The sequence below is a fragment of the Ictidomys tridecemlineatus genome, chromosome 10, assembly GCF_052094955.1.
Source record: "Ictidomys tridecemlineatus isolate mIctTri1 chromosome 10, mIctTri1.hap1, whole genome shotgun sequence".
Taxonomy (NCBI): Eukaryota; Metazoa; Chordata; class Mammalia; order Rodentia; family Sciuridae; genus Ictidomys; species Ictidomys tridecemlineatus.
The window spans coordinates 22881093-22898179 of record NC_135486.1 but is presented as its reverse complement, the minus strand read 5'-3'; the positions used below and the strand labels follow the sequence as shown (position 1 = coordinate 22898179).

Sequence of the window (17087 nt, the reverse complement as noted above, 5' to 3'; positions counted from 1 at the left end):
ACTTACATCAAATGCAGTGAATTTATAAGATCTGAAATTAAGTGTACATTTAATATAATTATATGTTATTATTAATTCTGCCATTTTTCTTTTTGTTTTATTTTCTATTTTCTGCCTACTGTAAGTTATTTAAATACTTTTGAAATTCCATTTTTATTTATATGTATTATTCTTAGTGTATTTCTTGTGTGTGTGTGTGTGTGTGTGTGTGTGTGTGTGTGTTACTGAGGATTGAAACCAGGGATGTTGTGCTATGAGCTACCTCCCCAACCCTTTTAATTATTTGGTTTGATATAGGATCTCACTAAGTTGCCCAGGCTGATCTCCAGCTTGTGAATCTCCTGCTTTAGCCTCCCAAGTAGCTGGGATTATAATCATGAACCACTACATTTGGCTTAGTGTATTACCTGTATTTTGTTTTTAGTGGTTTTTAAGTTTGTCACAGTCTATTGGTGTCAACGTTTTACCTGTGTGGGTGTAATATAGAACCTTACCTTCCTTTACATACTCTATATAACACAGTTAAATAATTCTTCTGTATACATTTTAGGAAAACCTTTTTCCCCCCCTCCGTTGGTACTCAGGATAGGACTCAGGGGCACTTTACCACTGAGATACATCCCGAGCCCTTTTTTAAAATTTTGAGACAGGGTCTCACTAAGTTGTGTTTTTTTTTTTTTAAATATTTATTTTTTAATTTTTGGCGGACACAACATCTTTGTTGGTATGTGGTGCTGAGGATCGAACCCGGGCCGCACGCATGCCAGGCGAGCGTGCTACCACTTGAGCCACATCCCCAGCCCTCACTAAGTTGTTTAGAGGCTTGCTAAATTGTTGAGGCTGGCCTCAAGTTTGTGATACTCCTGCCTCTGCCTCCTGAGCCATTAGGATTACAGTTGTGTACCACAATGGTTGACTGAAAACAGTATGATTTTCACTTTAACACAAAACATAATTTAACAAAAGTTAAAGAGAAGGAAACATTTTATTTAACCATTTTTAAAATTCTTTACATTGTAATTCCTTCCTGATGTTCCAGGATACCTTTCTTTCTTTTTCTTTTTTAAAGTTTATTTTTTAGTTTTAGGTGGACACAATAATCTTTATTTTACTTTTATGTGGTACTGAGGATTGAACCTCATGCACGAGCATGCTGCCACTGAGCCACAACCCCAGCCCAGGATACCTATCTTTATCATTTCCTTTCTGCTTAGAAAATTGTTAGCTTATTCAAAGAGTAAGTTCTAAATGAACAGATTTCTTATTTTTCTTAATCCAAAATATTTTAATTTTTCTTTCATTCCTGAAGGATATTTTCACTAGATATTAGAATTCTGGATTGACATTCTTTTCTTTCAGCACTTGAAAAATTTTATGCCACTTCCTTTTGGACACCATTTTCTTTTTTTTTAACTGTAAATCCATTGTCATTCTCCTGTAGGCATGGTGTTTCTCACATGCTGCTCTCAAGATATTTTTCCTTCTCTTTAGCTTTTAGAAATTTGGCTACATTGTGTTTTGGGATTTGCTCAGCTTCTTAAATCTATAGGTGTATGTTGAGTCAAATTTGGAAAGTTTTCAGCCATTATACCTTGGAATACTTTGTAAACCTCACCCTTTTTCTCCTCCCTTTCCTGGACCCCAAGGACTTGATTGTTGGATCTTTTATTTAGTCCCACAGGTCCCTGAAGCTCTATTAATTTTGTCTATTTGTTTTCTTGGTTCAGATTGGGTAATTTCTGTTCTGTATTTTAAAAAATTCACTGATTGTTTCCTCTGGGAGTCCCCTCCATTCCATTTTCCTGTTTGAGCCCATCCATTGAGGTTTATTTTATTTTTTATTTGGGTTATAATAAAATTTCCATTTGTCTCTGTTTAATATCTTGGTTTTTTGTTGAGACTTCATTTTTCACTTGTTTCCAGTGTATTTGTAATTGCTCCTTGAAATCTTTGTAAGATAAGTTTGCCATCTGTCATCTCATTATCAGGTGGATTATTTATTCAGTTTGAGATTTTCATGGTTTAAGTATGAACCTGAACATTCTGGGTATTATATAATAAGACTCTGGATCTCATTAAATAAGTTCTGTTTTGGCTGGACATGGTGGCTCACGCCTGAAATCCCAGCAGACCAGAGGCTGAGACAAGAGGATCCCAAGTTGAAGGCCAGCCTCAGCAGTTTAGTGAGGTCCTATGCAATTTAGTGAGGCCTAGTCTCAAAATAAAATGGGTTGGGGATGTGGCTCAGTGGTTGAATGCCCCTTGGGTTCAATTTCTAATAATAAATAAGCAAATAATTAAAAGTTCTGTTTTTGCTGTTTTTTAAAAAATAATATTTCTTTTTTAGTTATAGATGGACACAATGTCTTTATTTTACTTTATGTGGTGCAGAGGATCGAACCCAGTGTCTCATGCATGCTGGGTGAATGCTCTACCTCTGAGCCACAACTCCAGCTCATGTTTTCACTGTTTTTAATGAACACTGCTCTGGCAGGGTAAATTGGAGGTGCTTCTTCATTACTGCCAGATAGGATTGTAAGTTCAGGTTTTCTACACAGCTTCTATTAAGGAGGGAAGAGGTTCCTTGGTTTCCTTGTTATTGCTGGGCGGGGATCCGGGTTTGGGCCTGCAAACAAGGCTTCCATGGATACCATTCTGTTTGCGAGAGATCAGAGTGCCTTGTTAACTGATCCCTGCATGGCTTCTACTGATACTGAAGTGGTACAGGGATGGGCTTCTTTGCCACTAGATGATTGTTTTGGTTTCTATTCAATGTCTTCTAATAGTGCAAATGGGTATTGTTATTTTTACCTGGCAGGAATAAAATTCCCAACTCACTACTCAAGTCTTCATTTTGACACTAACTTGGGTGCCTCATTACAGCCTAGTGAGATGGGAAGTCTAGGCTCTCTTCTTCACTTTTGTTGATGTGGTTGGAGTGGGATCATTGTTGTGTTTGGCTACAGCAGAATAATTATTATCCAAAAGTTTTTTGTGTTGCTACACTGCCCCTGTTCTGATTGACTAGCAAGAACAGATTTTTATTGGACTTTTTGTTTTTTCTTTTTGGCTGTTGCTGGTTTCTTCATTTCCAAGTCTTGGATGAATTATGAATGAGGCATAAAAAGAACTCAGGAAATTCATCATCATGTCATTCTTGGGTCTTGAGTTCCCTAGCTTGTCTGCCTTCTCTCTCATTTGAACATTTTGTCTTTGTCTCTTTCTAATATATATGTTCTGGATATTGAACTTAATGGGAAGAATAGGAACATGCAAATTCCTCAGGTGAAAATTTTAAAACAGTTTTTACATATTTCATGCTTTTATTAGGCTGTATTCTGTCTCATGAATAGAACTGTGAGAAACCAATGGAGGTGACCTAATGCAAAATGGGCTTAACTTTTTTATATGTTTTTGTCTTGAGTAGGTGCCATATACATGTTATAGATAATTTTTAAAATGTCAATTTCCACTGTAAACAAGCTTATGCTATAAGAGATTTCATTGGAATCAGAGTAGTAAAAAACAACATTCAGAAATTTCACTACAAAATATAAATTATACATTATATTAATGAAATGCATAAATGTTTTACATATTTATAAGGTAGAAATAAAAATTTAAAATATATTAATTAAAAATAGAAACTGTATCATGACTTTGAAAAAATTGTGCAGTCAGGAGTAATTACAGTCAAGATTCAAGCATAGCTGGGCACAGTGGCCCATGCCTCTAATCCCAGCATCTTAGGAGGCTGAGGCAGGAGGATTTGGAGTAAAAGTGAGGCTCCAAGCAAATCATTGAGATCATCTCTCTGAATAAAATACAAAATAGGGCTCAGTAATCGAGTGCCCCTGAGTTCAATCCCTGGTACCAAAAAAAAAAAAAAAAGAAGAAGAAGAAGAAGAAGATTCCAGTATAATTAATCCAACAAATGTGGGGTCTTAGTTTATTCTGTTTTCAGATATTTTTAAATAAATGAATTTTTATTATTTCTTATAAAGTTAGGGAAAATGATGAAATATGTTCCATAAAATTTATTACTTTAAATGTTTTAAGTGTAATTAACACTTAGAACATTTACAAATTTTTGTGATGAAATTTAGCTAAATTTTTTGCTATAGTTATTATTACTTTTTCATATACAAAAACTTTTAGAAATGCCAATTTGAATTATTAGCCAGTTGATAGGGTAACTATCACAAAGAATAATGGTTTACTCATAGTGGATTAGCTTAATAGCAATGGTTTTGTAATTCTGTAAAAATCTTAAAATAACTCTTTTCTAGGTACAGTGAAGGTGAAATTCGATTTAACTTAATGGCTATTGTGTCTGACAGAAAAATGATTTATGAACAGAAGATAGCAGAGTTACAAAGACAACTTGCAGAGGTTTGTGGCATATTTTTAAGTACAAAGTTCTAGTTTAGTAATTCTCTCAGGGAAAGTATCTTTTTTTCTTTTTTAAAATATACATTTAAGCTAGGTATGGTGGCACCACCTGTAATACCAATGGCTTGGAAGGCTGAGACAGGAGGATCGTGAGTTCAAAGCCAGATTCAGCAAATTATTGAGGCCCTAAACAATTCAGTGAGACCCTGTCTGTAAATAAAATAATATAAAAAAGGCCTGGGGATGTGGTTAAGTGCCCCTGAGTTCAATCCCCAGTACAAAAAAAAAAAAATATACATAGTTGGTTTTTAAAATATATACACATATTTTCAATACATATATATATTTATATATATACACACACACACTTACTCAAATCTCCTAAATAGAGATTAAGGGAATGCAATCTGGATTCAGGCTACTTTGATTTAGTTCCTGGCTTTGTCAGATAGTGGCTATCTGAGTTTCTTCATGTAGTGTTAGAATAGTAGTATTTAGTTTATGAGGAGGTTATCATAAGGATAAATGAGACAATATATGTAAACCAATTAAAACAATGAGTGACAACTGGAAGAGCTAAGTAAATGTTAGCTATGAATTGTTGTAACTATTATGATTTCATTATATAATTAAGCAAGTTAGAGGATATTTCTCAAAAGAGTTAATTGAGTACTTTTAGATTCACATTTAATTTCTACTAGTCTTTATGATTACCTTTCTGTACTAAATATGATTAGAGAAGAGAATTAATAGTAGACAGACTTTTTTTTATAATCCCTTGATAGTATGTTCTTAAGAGTATATTTAAGGTAATTTATTGTATAGGTTAATAAAAGATAGCAGTACAGTATATTCATAGTATAGATGGTATTTAGGTAGAAATTTATGTGTTATTGTAAAACTTAGAAATATGATACTTTTTAGAGCTTTTATCCTATAATATTGCCATTTTTAGGTTGATATTTTGTCAATATTTCTAAGGTTAGAAACTTGAAAATAATTATAATGTGTTAATCACTTAAAAATATTCTGGACTTAAGCCTCAATCATTAGGGTGTGCTATTTTTTTTTCTTTCTTCTAAGGAGGAACCTATGGATACAGATCAGGGTAGTAATATGTTAAGTGCTATTCAATCAGAAGTTGCCAAAAATCAGATGCTTATTGAAGAAGAAGTGCAAAAGTTAAAAAGATACAAGGTATGTTTCTAAATATGTTCCTTTAATGTTTTAATAAGAAGCAGTATATTTTGAGATGAAGGTGTGTTTAATGATTGCATTCCCTTCCATCATTTACCAGTTTTTAGAATAATGTGTTGATTCTCTGGCACCCTGCAAAGATAAGTAAGATGTTTTTTCTTTCTTTTTTTATATTTATTTTTTAGTTTTAGGTGGACACAATATCTTTATTTTTTTATTTTTATGTGGTGTTGAGGATTGAACCCAGTTCCCCGTGCATGCCAGGCGAGTGCACTACCGCTTGAGCCACATCCCTAGCCCCTGGTTTTTCTTTTTTAAAAATGTTGTTACGAACAGATATTTAATCTGTTTGAAGCTTTAGTTCAACTGCAGTTATTCTTATTGATGCTCAATTATTCTGTATTTAGACTCAGGAGCCACTTCAAGCAGTCTCATGTCTTTGACATGATACCTTTACGGTTTGATAGTTTGAGATTTTATTCACATACACACACACACACACACACACACACACACTCAGAATAACAATACCAGTAATGTTCATAACAATTGAATTTTTTTCCTTAAATTTGTTTTATTCCTTAGGATGTATCCCATTTTATTTATTATTGTGTGGTACTGGGGATTGAACAGGGTTGGAGAGCACTTTACCATAGAGCTGCATTCCAGTCCTTTCAATTTTTTAAATTTTGAGACAGTGTCTCACTAAGTTGCTGAGGCTGGTCTCAAACCATGGCCTCCTGAGTCGCTGAGATTACAGAGGTTACAGGATTACTCTTCCAGCTAGCACATATCCTATTTTAGATGTACAATCAAATTGCTGTGTTTTATTTTTTTATTTTTTTTTAAAGAGAGAATTTTTAATATTTATTTTTTAGTTCTCGGCGGACACAACATCTTTGTTGGTATGTGGTGCTGAGGATCGAACCCGGGCCGCACGCATGCTAGGCGAGCGCGCTACCACTTGAGCCACATCCCCAGCCCAAATTGCTGTGTTTTAAATTCACTTAAATTTTTTTCTCAATTTGCTTTCATATTATTAGGGGATTTAAAAAATAAGTTTTGATTTAATTTTGTTTTTATAGTAAACATTTGTGTAATTCAGAGTCAAATAGAATAGCAAGATATTCTTTAGTACTGACAAGTCATCTTCACTTCGAAAATAAACTTTTTTTTCAGAGAGAGGAAAAGTAAGAGTATACCTGAATTTTGCATGGCTTTTGATATGGAACTTAAGTTATTTGCCACATGTTACAATAGTAAAAGGATACTTTTTCATTTGAAACTCAGTTGAAGGAAAGGATTATTTTTTTGGTTGCTTACCACATCATCAGCCATAGTTCTTCAAATCACACTTAATAGCCAACAAATGTCTGTTCAATAACATGAATGAACCTTAAAGTAGTAGGATTTCTACAGGTAGAAATAGTTGCTTTAGAGTATTCTGGGCAGAAAAATGGAAAGGCCAATTCATGGGGACAAGAAAGTAAGAGATGAAAGTTTTTTTGGGGGGGGGGCGGTGGTGGTACTGGTGATTGATTCCAGGGCCTTGTGCATGGGATGCAAGCACTCTACCAACTGAGCTGTAGTCACAATTTAAAAGATGATATCTTTAACTGTCACTTTCCATTTCATATAATATTAAAATCCAGACTACCTATTATTTATATTATTACACAAGATTATTTTGTAATTAACTCACTTTTAGTACCTACCAAAAATAAATTACAGATTAAATGTTCAGAATCTTTGCTACATTGTTTGGAATGCTTTGTAAGGTAAAATGATTATCATACTGACATAAAATGAACACATTAAGATTTAATTTAATAAACTTCAAGAACCTATGTCACAGCTAGTTAAAAAGAATTGTCAAATAAACACAAATTTATATGAAGTAAAAGAACATTGAAATGAATTTACAAAAGATAGAAGATTTTTTTCTATGAAGAGCTGTCTATTGAACCTCTGCTAGATTGAATCTGTAATATCTTGATGTCAATAGAAGGCTAGAATCATACTTTATATAGGAGGGTATTCTTTAGATGATGCATAATTTATGCTTCTCCTGAAGCACAATTTCCCCCCAAATTCTACCCCTTTTTGATAAAATATAATCTCAAAGATTATTCTTGGTCACAAAATAAAGCTGGTCTCATTAGACTTGCCTGATTATTTACATAGATGTAGTATTAAGAATGTTAATTTAGGCTGGGATAGTGGCTCAGCAGTAGAGCATTTGCCTCACAGGGGCGGGACCCGGGTTCCATCCTCAGCACCACATAAAAAAAATAAAGACACCTAAAAAATAAATATTTATAAAAAAAAAGAATGTTAATTTATCATGTAGACTCTTACTTTTATATGTATTTTTTTTCTGGTGCTGGGAATTTAATACAAGGGTGCTTAACTACTGAGCCACATCCCCAGCCCTTTTTAAAAATTTATTTAGAGATGGGTCTCACTGAGTAGCTTAGGTCCCCACTAAGTTGCTGAGGCTGGTTTTGAACTTTCAATCCTCTTGCCTCAACCTCCTGAGCTGCTGGTATTATAGGTGTGTGCTACTGCACCCGGCTGTAAATTGCATTTTCATAAATAATCTTAGATTGTTTTTTTTTAACTCTTTATTTTTTGTAGTTGTAGTTAGACACAATAACTTTATTTTATTTATTTATTTGTGGTACTGAGGATTGAACCCAGGGCCTTGCATGTGGGAGGCAAGCGCTCTACCACTGAGCCATAACCTCAGCTGCTTAGATTGGGTTTTTAAAAGCCTCTTCTTGCTAAGCTTAGGATAATAGGAAGCCATGCCCATGAAACTCTTGGCACATATTTTATTAGTATTTGTTCTCAATAGGAACATAATTTTATTATTTTTAATATTTTTATTATAAGTATAGATGATTTTATTCCATATGTTTTAAATTGGGTGCAAAAAATGATATATCAGAAAATTAGGGGAAATGTACCTAGAGTGATTTAATATGTTCTCTTTTCAGATTGAAAATATCAGAAGGAAGCATAATTATCTGCCTTTTATTATGGAATTGTTAAAGACTTTAGCAGAACACCAACAGTTAATACCTCTTGTAGAAAAGGTAAGCATTTTATTGTTGAATACTTAAATTAGATGTATAAATAAAGTATATTTTTTGGCATGAGTGGAGCTAAAATTTCATAAGCATTTTAAATTTACTTGTTTGCTTTTGCCTAGTGTTTTATATTTAATAAAAATTAGTTAAGCCTGTTACTGAAAAATGAAAATAAAAATTGCCCCATTGCTTTTGTCTTCTAGAATTCTTTTTATCTATAACTCAAGTTCTGTCTCATTAAATGAAAATTTAAAATACTAACATTTCTTTGAGCAGAAACAAAATTTTAATATAAATAATTGGAATAACAGATTTTTTTCTACTTATTTTAGCAAAAATTTGAATTGATTTCATAAAGACTTAAAGTTAGAATGGACATTGATGGTAAAACAAATAGTATGGACTAAGTCTTGACTAAGAAATAGATTTTGTTATTTCTAATCTAGTATCTTTTCCACAGAGGGATAACTAACACAAGTGAGTTGAAAATTCTGATTTCTAAGATACTTTTTCCTTCAATATAAGAAGGTGCTTAATAAAATATTTGCAGTGTAAATGAAATGCAATGAATTGTTTTTAAGTATATACTGTAAATCAGCATTTCTGAAAGTGACCATCGCTGGATAATCTTTAAAATACATGTTACCTGGCCCCTCCCCAGATGTTCTGATAAAGGGGAAGGATTCTTTAATAAGTTCCCCAAGTGATTCTAATGCAACTGATCTGTGTACCACATTTTGAGAAATACTGAGAAGATACTACTAGGCAAATAAAATTTTGGACCATTAATATAAAGACCAGATTACGTGGTAGGTATATTTTTCTTATTAATTTTAAATTTTACAAAGTGAAGATACATTTTATCCCAGACGTTTTATAAATTTAAAATAATATGAGATCTGCTTTAATAAGATTTTCATTTTTACCTTATTACCTGAAACATGACTCATCTTTTAGCATTAAATACAAAAATTATTGGAGAAAACTGCTACATCTTCAATTATTTTTTTGTTTTTGTTTTTTAATTTATGTATCTTAGGGTATTCCAAGATGGGAAACTGACTTTTAAAGTTTAAGGTTAACAATTAAGGTCCTGTGGTTATCAAAATTGTTTACAGAGTGCCTAGGCACAGTATTCTTTGTGTGAGACACCATGAAATATTTCTCTGTTAAGAATATTATAGGAAAAAAATATAATGTGGTAAATCATATGATAAGTCAGATTTTAATTTTAAATATTATTAGGACCTGGACAAATATTAAGTGTATCAGTTTTACCTTAAAGTTGGTCTTTGAGTATAATTTTTATGTGAAGATTAGGAAAAGTTGTGTTTGATTTTTTTTGTTTGTTTGTTTTTGTTTATGACAGTATATCCCCAAGATTTTTTGAGAGCATGAAGAATTGATTTTTAGCTTTTCATTAGAACCTTAATTCCTTAGTTCACATTATTTTGGACACAAGGTGGCAGTATATGAATACCTAATATTACTATGACACCAACTTCTTTTTCCTGTTTGCTTTTTTTTTTTTTTTTAAGGAACAGAATTATTGACTTTCTAGTTTGTCTCTTAAATAATACTACATAAGCAATATTGAGATGTGTTTATTTCTTATATACATACAATGTGTCTTTCCTCATTGGTTTTGATTTGGTTGGAATACTTGAAATGTTCATTAAACATTTGTGAAACTATTCACTAAACATTTATCTAGATGCAGCTATATTCTAGGCACTTTGTTAAGGTCTAGGAATCGACACATAAGTATATGCATTCTTTTCTCAACCAGTTTGTGATATAGTTTACAAAAGTAATGAGTAAACAAGTATAGTTTGTTTATGGATTGAATAGTAATATTCCATTTAGGGCCAGAATAAACATCTAAATAACTTTGTAGCTACTCAAAATTTCCCATTCACAAAAATCTTAAATCTGTGGTTGGAATTTACTGCTTAATCTGTACCATTATATCAGGTTCCTTAGCACAAGTATATTTTTGTTCATCATGTTTTGAAAAAATTATTATACCACGTTGAAATATCACTTTTAGCTAGTAAATGCAGATGTTAAATAAAGCAGATTGAAAATCAGAATAGAATTACTCTTAAATTTTATAATTACAGTAAAAAGCTTTTACGGTGTTAGTTATTATTTATGTAAAATTACCCATAGAATTCAGAAATAGATTATTAATTAGAATTGTCCAAGACTAGAGTTTTGATAACTGAGGCATAAAAATGAGCGAACTAAAACCTTTTTATTTTTTCTAGATAGTGAGCAAAAGTTGAATATTTTGAATTCTCTCTTGGTTGTATATCTATTTTGTATATCTATAATGAACTAGGCTAATATCTCATAAATGTTTTTCTTATATGCATTATACAAAACTGCTCAGGAGGTAAAACCAAAGTAACTGTATACTTAACTGTATCATACATCAAACCTGTAACTTAAAATGTAAAATAAGATTAACTAGTTTATGATGCAATTTGTGAAACTTCTACCTGTTCAGGTATACTTTTAGTACTTTTAAAATATTTATCTTAACCTTTATGTGTAATTCTGAATTGTTATCTACCCATACTTATAACAATTACCAATAATCTACCATATTTTGAAATTATGGAGATATAGTTGCTATGGGGATCCAAAGAGACTTCACCATTTTGAAATTTTTTAGGAAAATTCAAGACAGTCTGATTCAGTTGGTAATAAGTAACTGACCTTCAGAACTTTCTTTTTTCTATCCTCAAATTAAAATAAAGTACAAATGTAGTTAATCACAATACTATTTACATTAATATTTATGATTATAGAATTATATGACTCAGGTCAATAATATTTTATATCTCCTTGGCACACTGTGTAAAAGGAAATTATTTTTAACTGTGTATTTCTTCCATGCTATTTTAGAAATAGCATAGTATTTTTTAGCAAGGGCAGAACATAATATAGGCCTTAAATTTATTCTCAGCTATACTGTCTTTTTTATGGATATGATACATTTTAGCTGGAGCTTTTAAGCAAGTTATTTACTTTTCTGTAGCTTCTATTTCTCATCTATAATTTGAGAATCATATCTCTTGCATATGCTTGAGGATTAAGTAAGACCCTATCTGTGAAATATGCAGTAAGCACTCAATTAATGATACTCAATAATGTTAATTGTTTTTAACTTATTTTTATGTACTCCTTAATTTATCTGAATTATATAATTTAATATATGGACACTCTGCATTACATTTGTTTGCCCATTTAATTATATTGTAAAGTTTATATGATAAATTAGTAAATTTACTTATTCTAAACATTCTGTAAGTATGTTCAGAGATAAATAGAAAAGAAGCACATATTTTTATTTCAAATTATAACAAAATCAAATTGTATTTTTATTATTTGAAAATAGAAAACTTTGCGTGGGATATGGTATAAATAACAGATTATGCTTGTTAATGAAAAAATGTTGATGTAGGCTACTAATTTTTTAATTTCTGTATGGTATATATAGCCTATTTTCTAGGTCATAGCACTCAAATTTATCATAGTTCTGATAATAATTACTACCTAATCCATCATTAGAAAGGCAATTTTTCTAGTTAGTCTGTTTTTAAAAATAATATAGCAGGAAAGGTCTGATATATTGGTTCCTTTCCAAAGACCAGCAGAATTGACATCACCTAAAAGTCTGTTAGAAACTTCAGGCATTTTCATTGGTATGTATATTGAAAAGCATTGCTATAGAATACTTATCTGACCTTTATTTTACTATATATTGTGTGACTTTGGTCAAGTTTGATCACCTGTGAGCACTGGCTTCTTCATCTGCTAAGGAATAAAATAGAGTTGTCTTCAAGCTATGTAACTGTTATGAAGATCAAGTAATGTGTGAAAACATTTTTGAGGTCATGTAAGTGAGGCTCACTGACATCAGACGGTATTCCTTTTAGTATGATTTATAGATAAAACAAAAATTGTAATTCTTTATTGGCCTTTTTTTACTCACTTTTAACTTTTATGCCAATTCTGCTTTAACTTTTATGTTGAAGTTATTTATTCAAATATGCAGAAAGCAACATAGGATTTTTTTTAATGCTAAATTTGAGTAAGAAATGAACTGTTTTTAAATCCTTATGACTGAGTTTGACTCTGTGGATTGAATAACTTGTATTGATTACAATTTAATAATACATTTCAACTTCAGATGAGAAAGAACTGGGAGCCAAACATAATCCTTCCTTCCTTTTCTTTTTTTGTAGTACTAGAAATTGAACCCGAGTTCTTGTGTATGCTAGGCAAGGACTACCACTGAGCTACATCACCAGCTTTTTTTTATTGAGGGCAAATAATGACTATATAATTTTCCAGAACTAATTTGTTGCAAGTTTCAAGTTATATAATGCTCTAGAAATATTTTTTTTTTGTTTGTTTGTTTGTAGACAAGGTCTTGTTGTATTGCCCAAACTGATCTCAAACTTCTTGTCTCAATCTGTCCTCCTGAGTAGCTGGGACTATAGGTTCACGCTGCTGCACCAGCTCTAGAAACCCTGTGAACAGTGCATTTTTATTCCTTGTAGCTTGAGAGTACCCTCTTAAGCACATTTTATTTTAGTACAATCTAAAGCAGACCTAGAAGATTTTGTAATATACTATTTTTAATTTTTAGGCAAAAGAAAAACAGAATGCAAAGAAAGCTCAGGAAACCAAATGAAGAGGATGCTTTGGGATGTGTACACATATCTGCTTCTACACTTATTTTCATGGCACCATTAAGTATAAGGAACTTTGAGCAACATCCTAATTGACTCAATGCACGTTTGGCAATAGTACCAGTCTGTCTTGTCTTTAATGCATGGATTAATAAACTTTTCCCCTACCTGCATCATGTGCATGCAGTGCATATTAAATAAAAATAATACTGAGAGTGCTTGCCCAAATTCCGTTTTTTTGACATTGGATCTGAGAACTCTTATTGGTATTCTGGATTTATAACTACAGTATGAACCTAGAAAATGCACAAATGATATTCTTTACCTGTAATTATTCTGATTAATCTTTTTATTTTTTTTAGCTTAAATACTTTTGATTTTTAAATGTCAAATCTTAACTGAAATCTTCTGTTTCTTCTTATCATTAATGGAAAAAATCAACATTTCTGTCTTTGACATGTGTTTTGAGAATCTTAAAACTAAAAATTTCCTCTTATACCACTTATTTGATTTTAATGCAGATCATTTGAAAAGAGCAGAAGTAAAATTTTTAGTAATTTTCATTGCTGCCAATAGAAAAGGTAATAAGCATTGCAATTTTATTTTAACAAACTTTCTTCAAGTGTTTGGGGTTACTTTTTAAACCATAGAATTATTGTAGGAAGATCTGAATATTATGTCTCAAAACAAAATTTCAAGTTAAGGACAAATTGTAATTCTTAAAGAGTTTTGGTATTATTACCAATTTGGCAACCTTTTCAAGTTGTTAAGGTGAGTTTTTATGGAAAATCTGAGGTTTGACAATTCAGGTAATCTGCTTTAAAAAAAGATGACAGTGGTGATAGAGGATCCTGTGTGCCAATTTGATTAAAATTAGTATAGCTCAGTTTCCAAGAGCCATGTAATGTACAATTTGCTCACAATGATTTTTTTTGGTGGGGGGAGTTGTTTTCATTTTTATTTTATAAAGTACTACTGAACTGTATTCTCGCTTGTAATTTTCTTTTTCAAGTAAACTCTAAATGAAATTTTATAAAACTTCTTTTTATAAAGGAAATAACCCACTTTTTTCTTTAGCAAGCACATTTTTGAAATTGATATGTGACTTTTAAACATTTTATTATTTATTGTAAAATAAATTTAACATAATTTATTTTATTAGGTGGAATGTGTACCTATCATCCAGCTTCAACACATGAATTTTTTATGATTGTTTTAAAGCTTACTAATTGTGGTATTATTAAATGACTTAGAACTAATGCAGGGGAGACCTGTGGTAAAATTGAGTAGAAAAATTAATGAAATATTTTTCATATATAATTTCAGTTGAAGGTACTAAAAAATATTTAGTTTTTCAGTTATTTGTGAGTAAATATATTTTGCTCTTGATATGGTAGTAATTATGGAGTGTTTTAAAGCTGTGATACAATTTTAAAAAATGGTTTTCTAAGGATGTTCTTAGGCTCATCTCAATCTCATTCATTTATTTCAATTTAATTTCTATATTTTATTTTATTGAGGCTTAAATTTTGTAAAGCAATGCCAGGATTATTGTAAAAAGTAGTATCAGTAATCAGATAAATCAATGGAATAAAAGACAGGACCTAAAAATATTAATTTTTATCTGATCACTTGATTTTTACAAAGGTGTCAAATAATCAAACAGGAAAGGAGAGTCTTCATCAATTGTAGGTAGGATAGTAGAGCTGAACATCCACTGAAGAAAAAAGGAATCAAGAGTTCCCTATCTCACAAAAAATTATTTGAGCTGAATCATAGATGTTTTCGTAATAGCTAAAAAATATAAGTCTTTTTTTCCCAGAAAACATTGGTGAATATCTTTGTGACTTGAGAGTAGCCAAAGGTTTCTCGGGTCATAGAACACATTAACCATAAAAGATCCAGGATTAGGTGTCATCAAAATTAAAAACTTGTCATTGAAAGACACCTTTAGCAAGAGTAGCTTGCATAGAATGACATCTTTAAAAGAGCTTTATAAATTTAGGTTATAGGTATAAGGATTTCTTAAAAAATTTAATTTCTTATAAAAGTCCATGATAGGATTTTCCATAGTTTAGGAATGGTTTATCTGCTGCTTCTTTAATGATTGCAAATGCATTGTGACACTTCATGTTTTTTTTTTTTTTCTTGCTTGTGAATAAAGAAGTATGATTTGTCCTTGTCTTGGTCCTATATATCGCTGTTTTGAAACTAAATCTGGAAGCTAATGAGTAGAGAAAGTGGAGGAATAAAGAGCAATCCAGAAAAAGATAAGTATTAGTTAAGTGGATTTTGTTTTGGGGGAGTAGATTTTTAAAGAACATCATCTATTCATCTATCATTTCACTTTTGTATTTTCTAAAAATTTTCTCATTTGACTGGGTAAATGAAGGCACTTCTATTTTATGCTTTTTTTTTTTTTTTTTTTTACAAAGCTTGCCAATTCTTAGGGATGTACTTCTGCTGTTATAAACAAAGAAAACTTGCCAACAGCTGTAGCACAGTCTAGTCTCACCTCATATGTTTAGTTCTCAAGATAGCTGCCCTTTTTCTAGCAAAGAACAGTCAGCTCAACTGTGTTACTAGAAAAACAAATATTTGTTATGGGATCATGACTGTAGGGAGTTGCTCCTCTGTTTAGGACCATGATTATGAGTATTATGGTGCTACATGGAGATTACTACCTTTAATCCACCTAATCCACCTAGTTGCTTATAATATTTCAGGATACATGACTCTCCTCCCGCCCCCAGAAGGATATTAGTTCTTTTGCTTTAAAAAAAAAATGTACTGGGAATTGAACCCAGAGCTGCTCTATCCCTGAGTTACATCCTCAGTCCTTTTTACTGTTTGAGACACAGGGTCTTGCTAAATTGTTGAGGCTGGCATTGAACTTGTGATTCTTCTGATTCGGCCTCCCAAGTTGCTGGAATTACAGGTGTGTGCCACTGCACTGAGCAAAAAAAGCTTTTAAGGTATTTCTCCCCTGAAAAAATTTAGAGAAAGCAAAGAAGCAAAAATTTACATTACCCACAGTTATAACAATAGGGATGACCACAAGAACGTTTTATTGTATTTAATGATCCCTTTTCTCTATGTGTATACGGACATTTTCATATTAGTTTTGCAAGTCCTCCCTAATACTCTGCATTAGGTTTATATCATATATGTTATTTTTAAACTTGATATGAAATTTTTATTTTTATATCAATGATAACTCATAGGATGCAAACTATTTGAAAGGGAATTAGGATTAATTTTGGGAATTTTGAAACTACCTACTAGTTTCTTGTAAAGTCACTCGTGGGCTCAAGCATGAGTCTCCAGAAATGACTCCTAGCAAAGCATATAGTACTGATCTTCTAACAAGAGAACTCCTACCTCTGCAGCAGTTAAGGAGTCTCTACTATTGGAGTTGGTGAAATTAGAGCATGTTGTAGTAATTGTGTTCCAGGACAGGGAAACCTACAGTAATTATCTGTTAATACTTCAGGAACATATACTGGAATGAAGAATAATTCAACTTCTCCATGACTAAACATACCACTTGAAAATGGCTGAGGCAGTGGGCTGGGGATGTGGCTCAAGCGGTAGCGCGCTCGCCTGGCATGCGTGTGGTCCGGGTTCGATCCTCAGCACCACATACAAACAAAGATGTTGTGTGCACCGAAAACTAAAAAATAAATATTAAAATTAAAAT

The 17087-nt window shown here is 31.8% G+C and overlaps 1 protein-coding gene across 11 annotated transcripts in view; it reads left to right on the top strand.

The window, feature by feature from the left end:
- The window catches only part of Uchl5 (ubiquitin C-terminal hydrolase L5), a 43838-nt gene extending 28269 nt beyond the window's left edge, over positions 1-15569 (top strand). For 4 of the 11 annotated variants that reach the window (XM_078022506.1, XM_005335350.5, XM_040277683.2 and 1 more), the window contains 4 exons: positions 4290-4392; positions 5476-5589; positions 8589-8687; positions 13345-15569. In XM_078022506.1, the coding sequence (XP_077878632.1) occupies positions 4290-4392; positions 5476-5589; positions 8589-8687; positions 13345-13389 (361 nt within the window). In that variant the 3' untranslated portion in view covers positions 13390-15569. Of the gene's footprint in view, positions 1-4289; positions 4393-5475; positions 5590-8588; positions 8688-9342; positions 9492-13344 lie in introns of those variants that run through there. The other 7 variants (XM_078022507.1, XM_005335351.5, XM_078022509.1 and 4 more) reach the window with 5 other exon arrangements.
- Positions 15570-17087: the final 1518 nt, after the last annotated feature.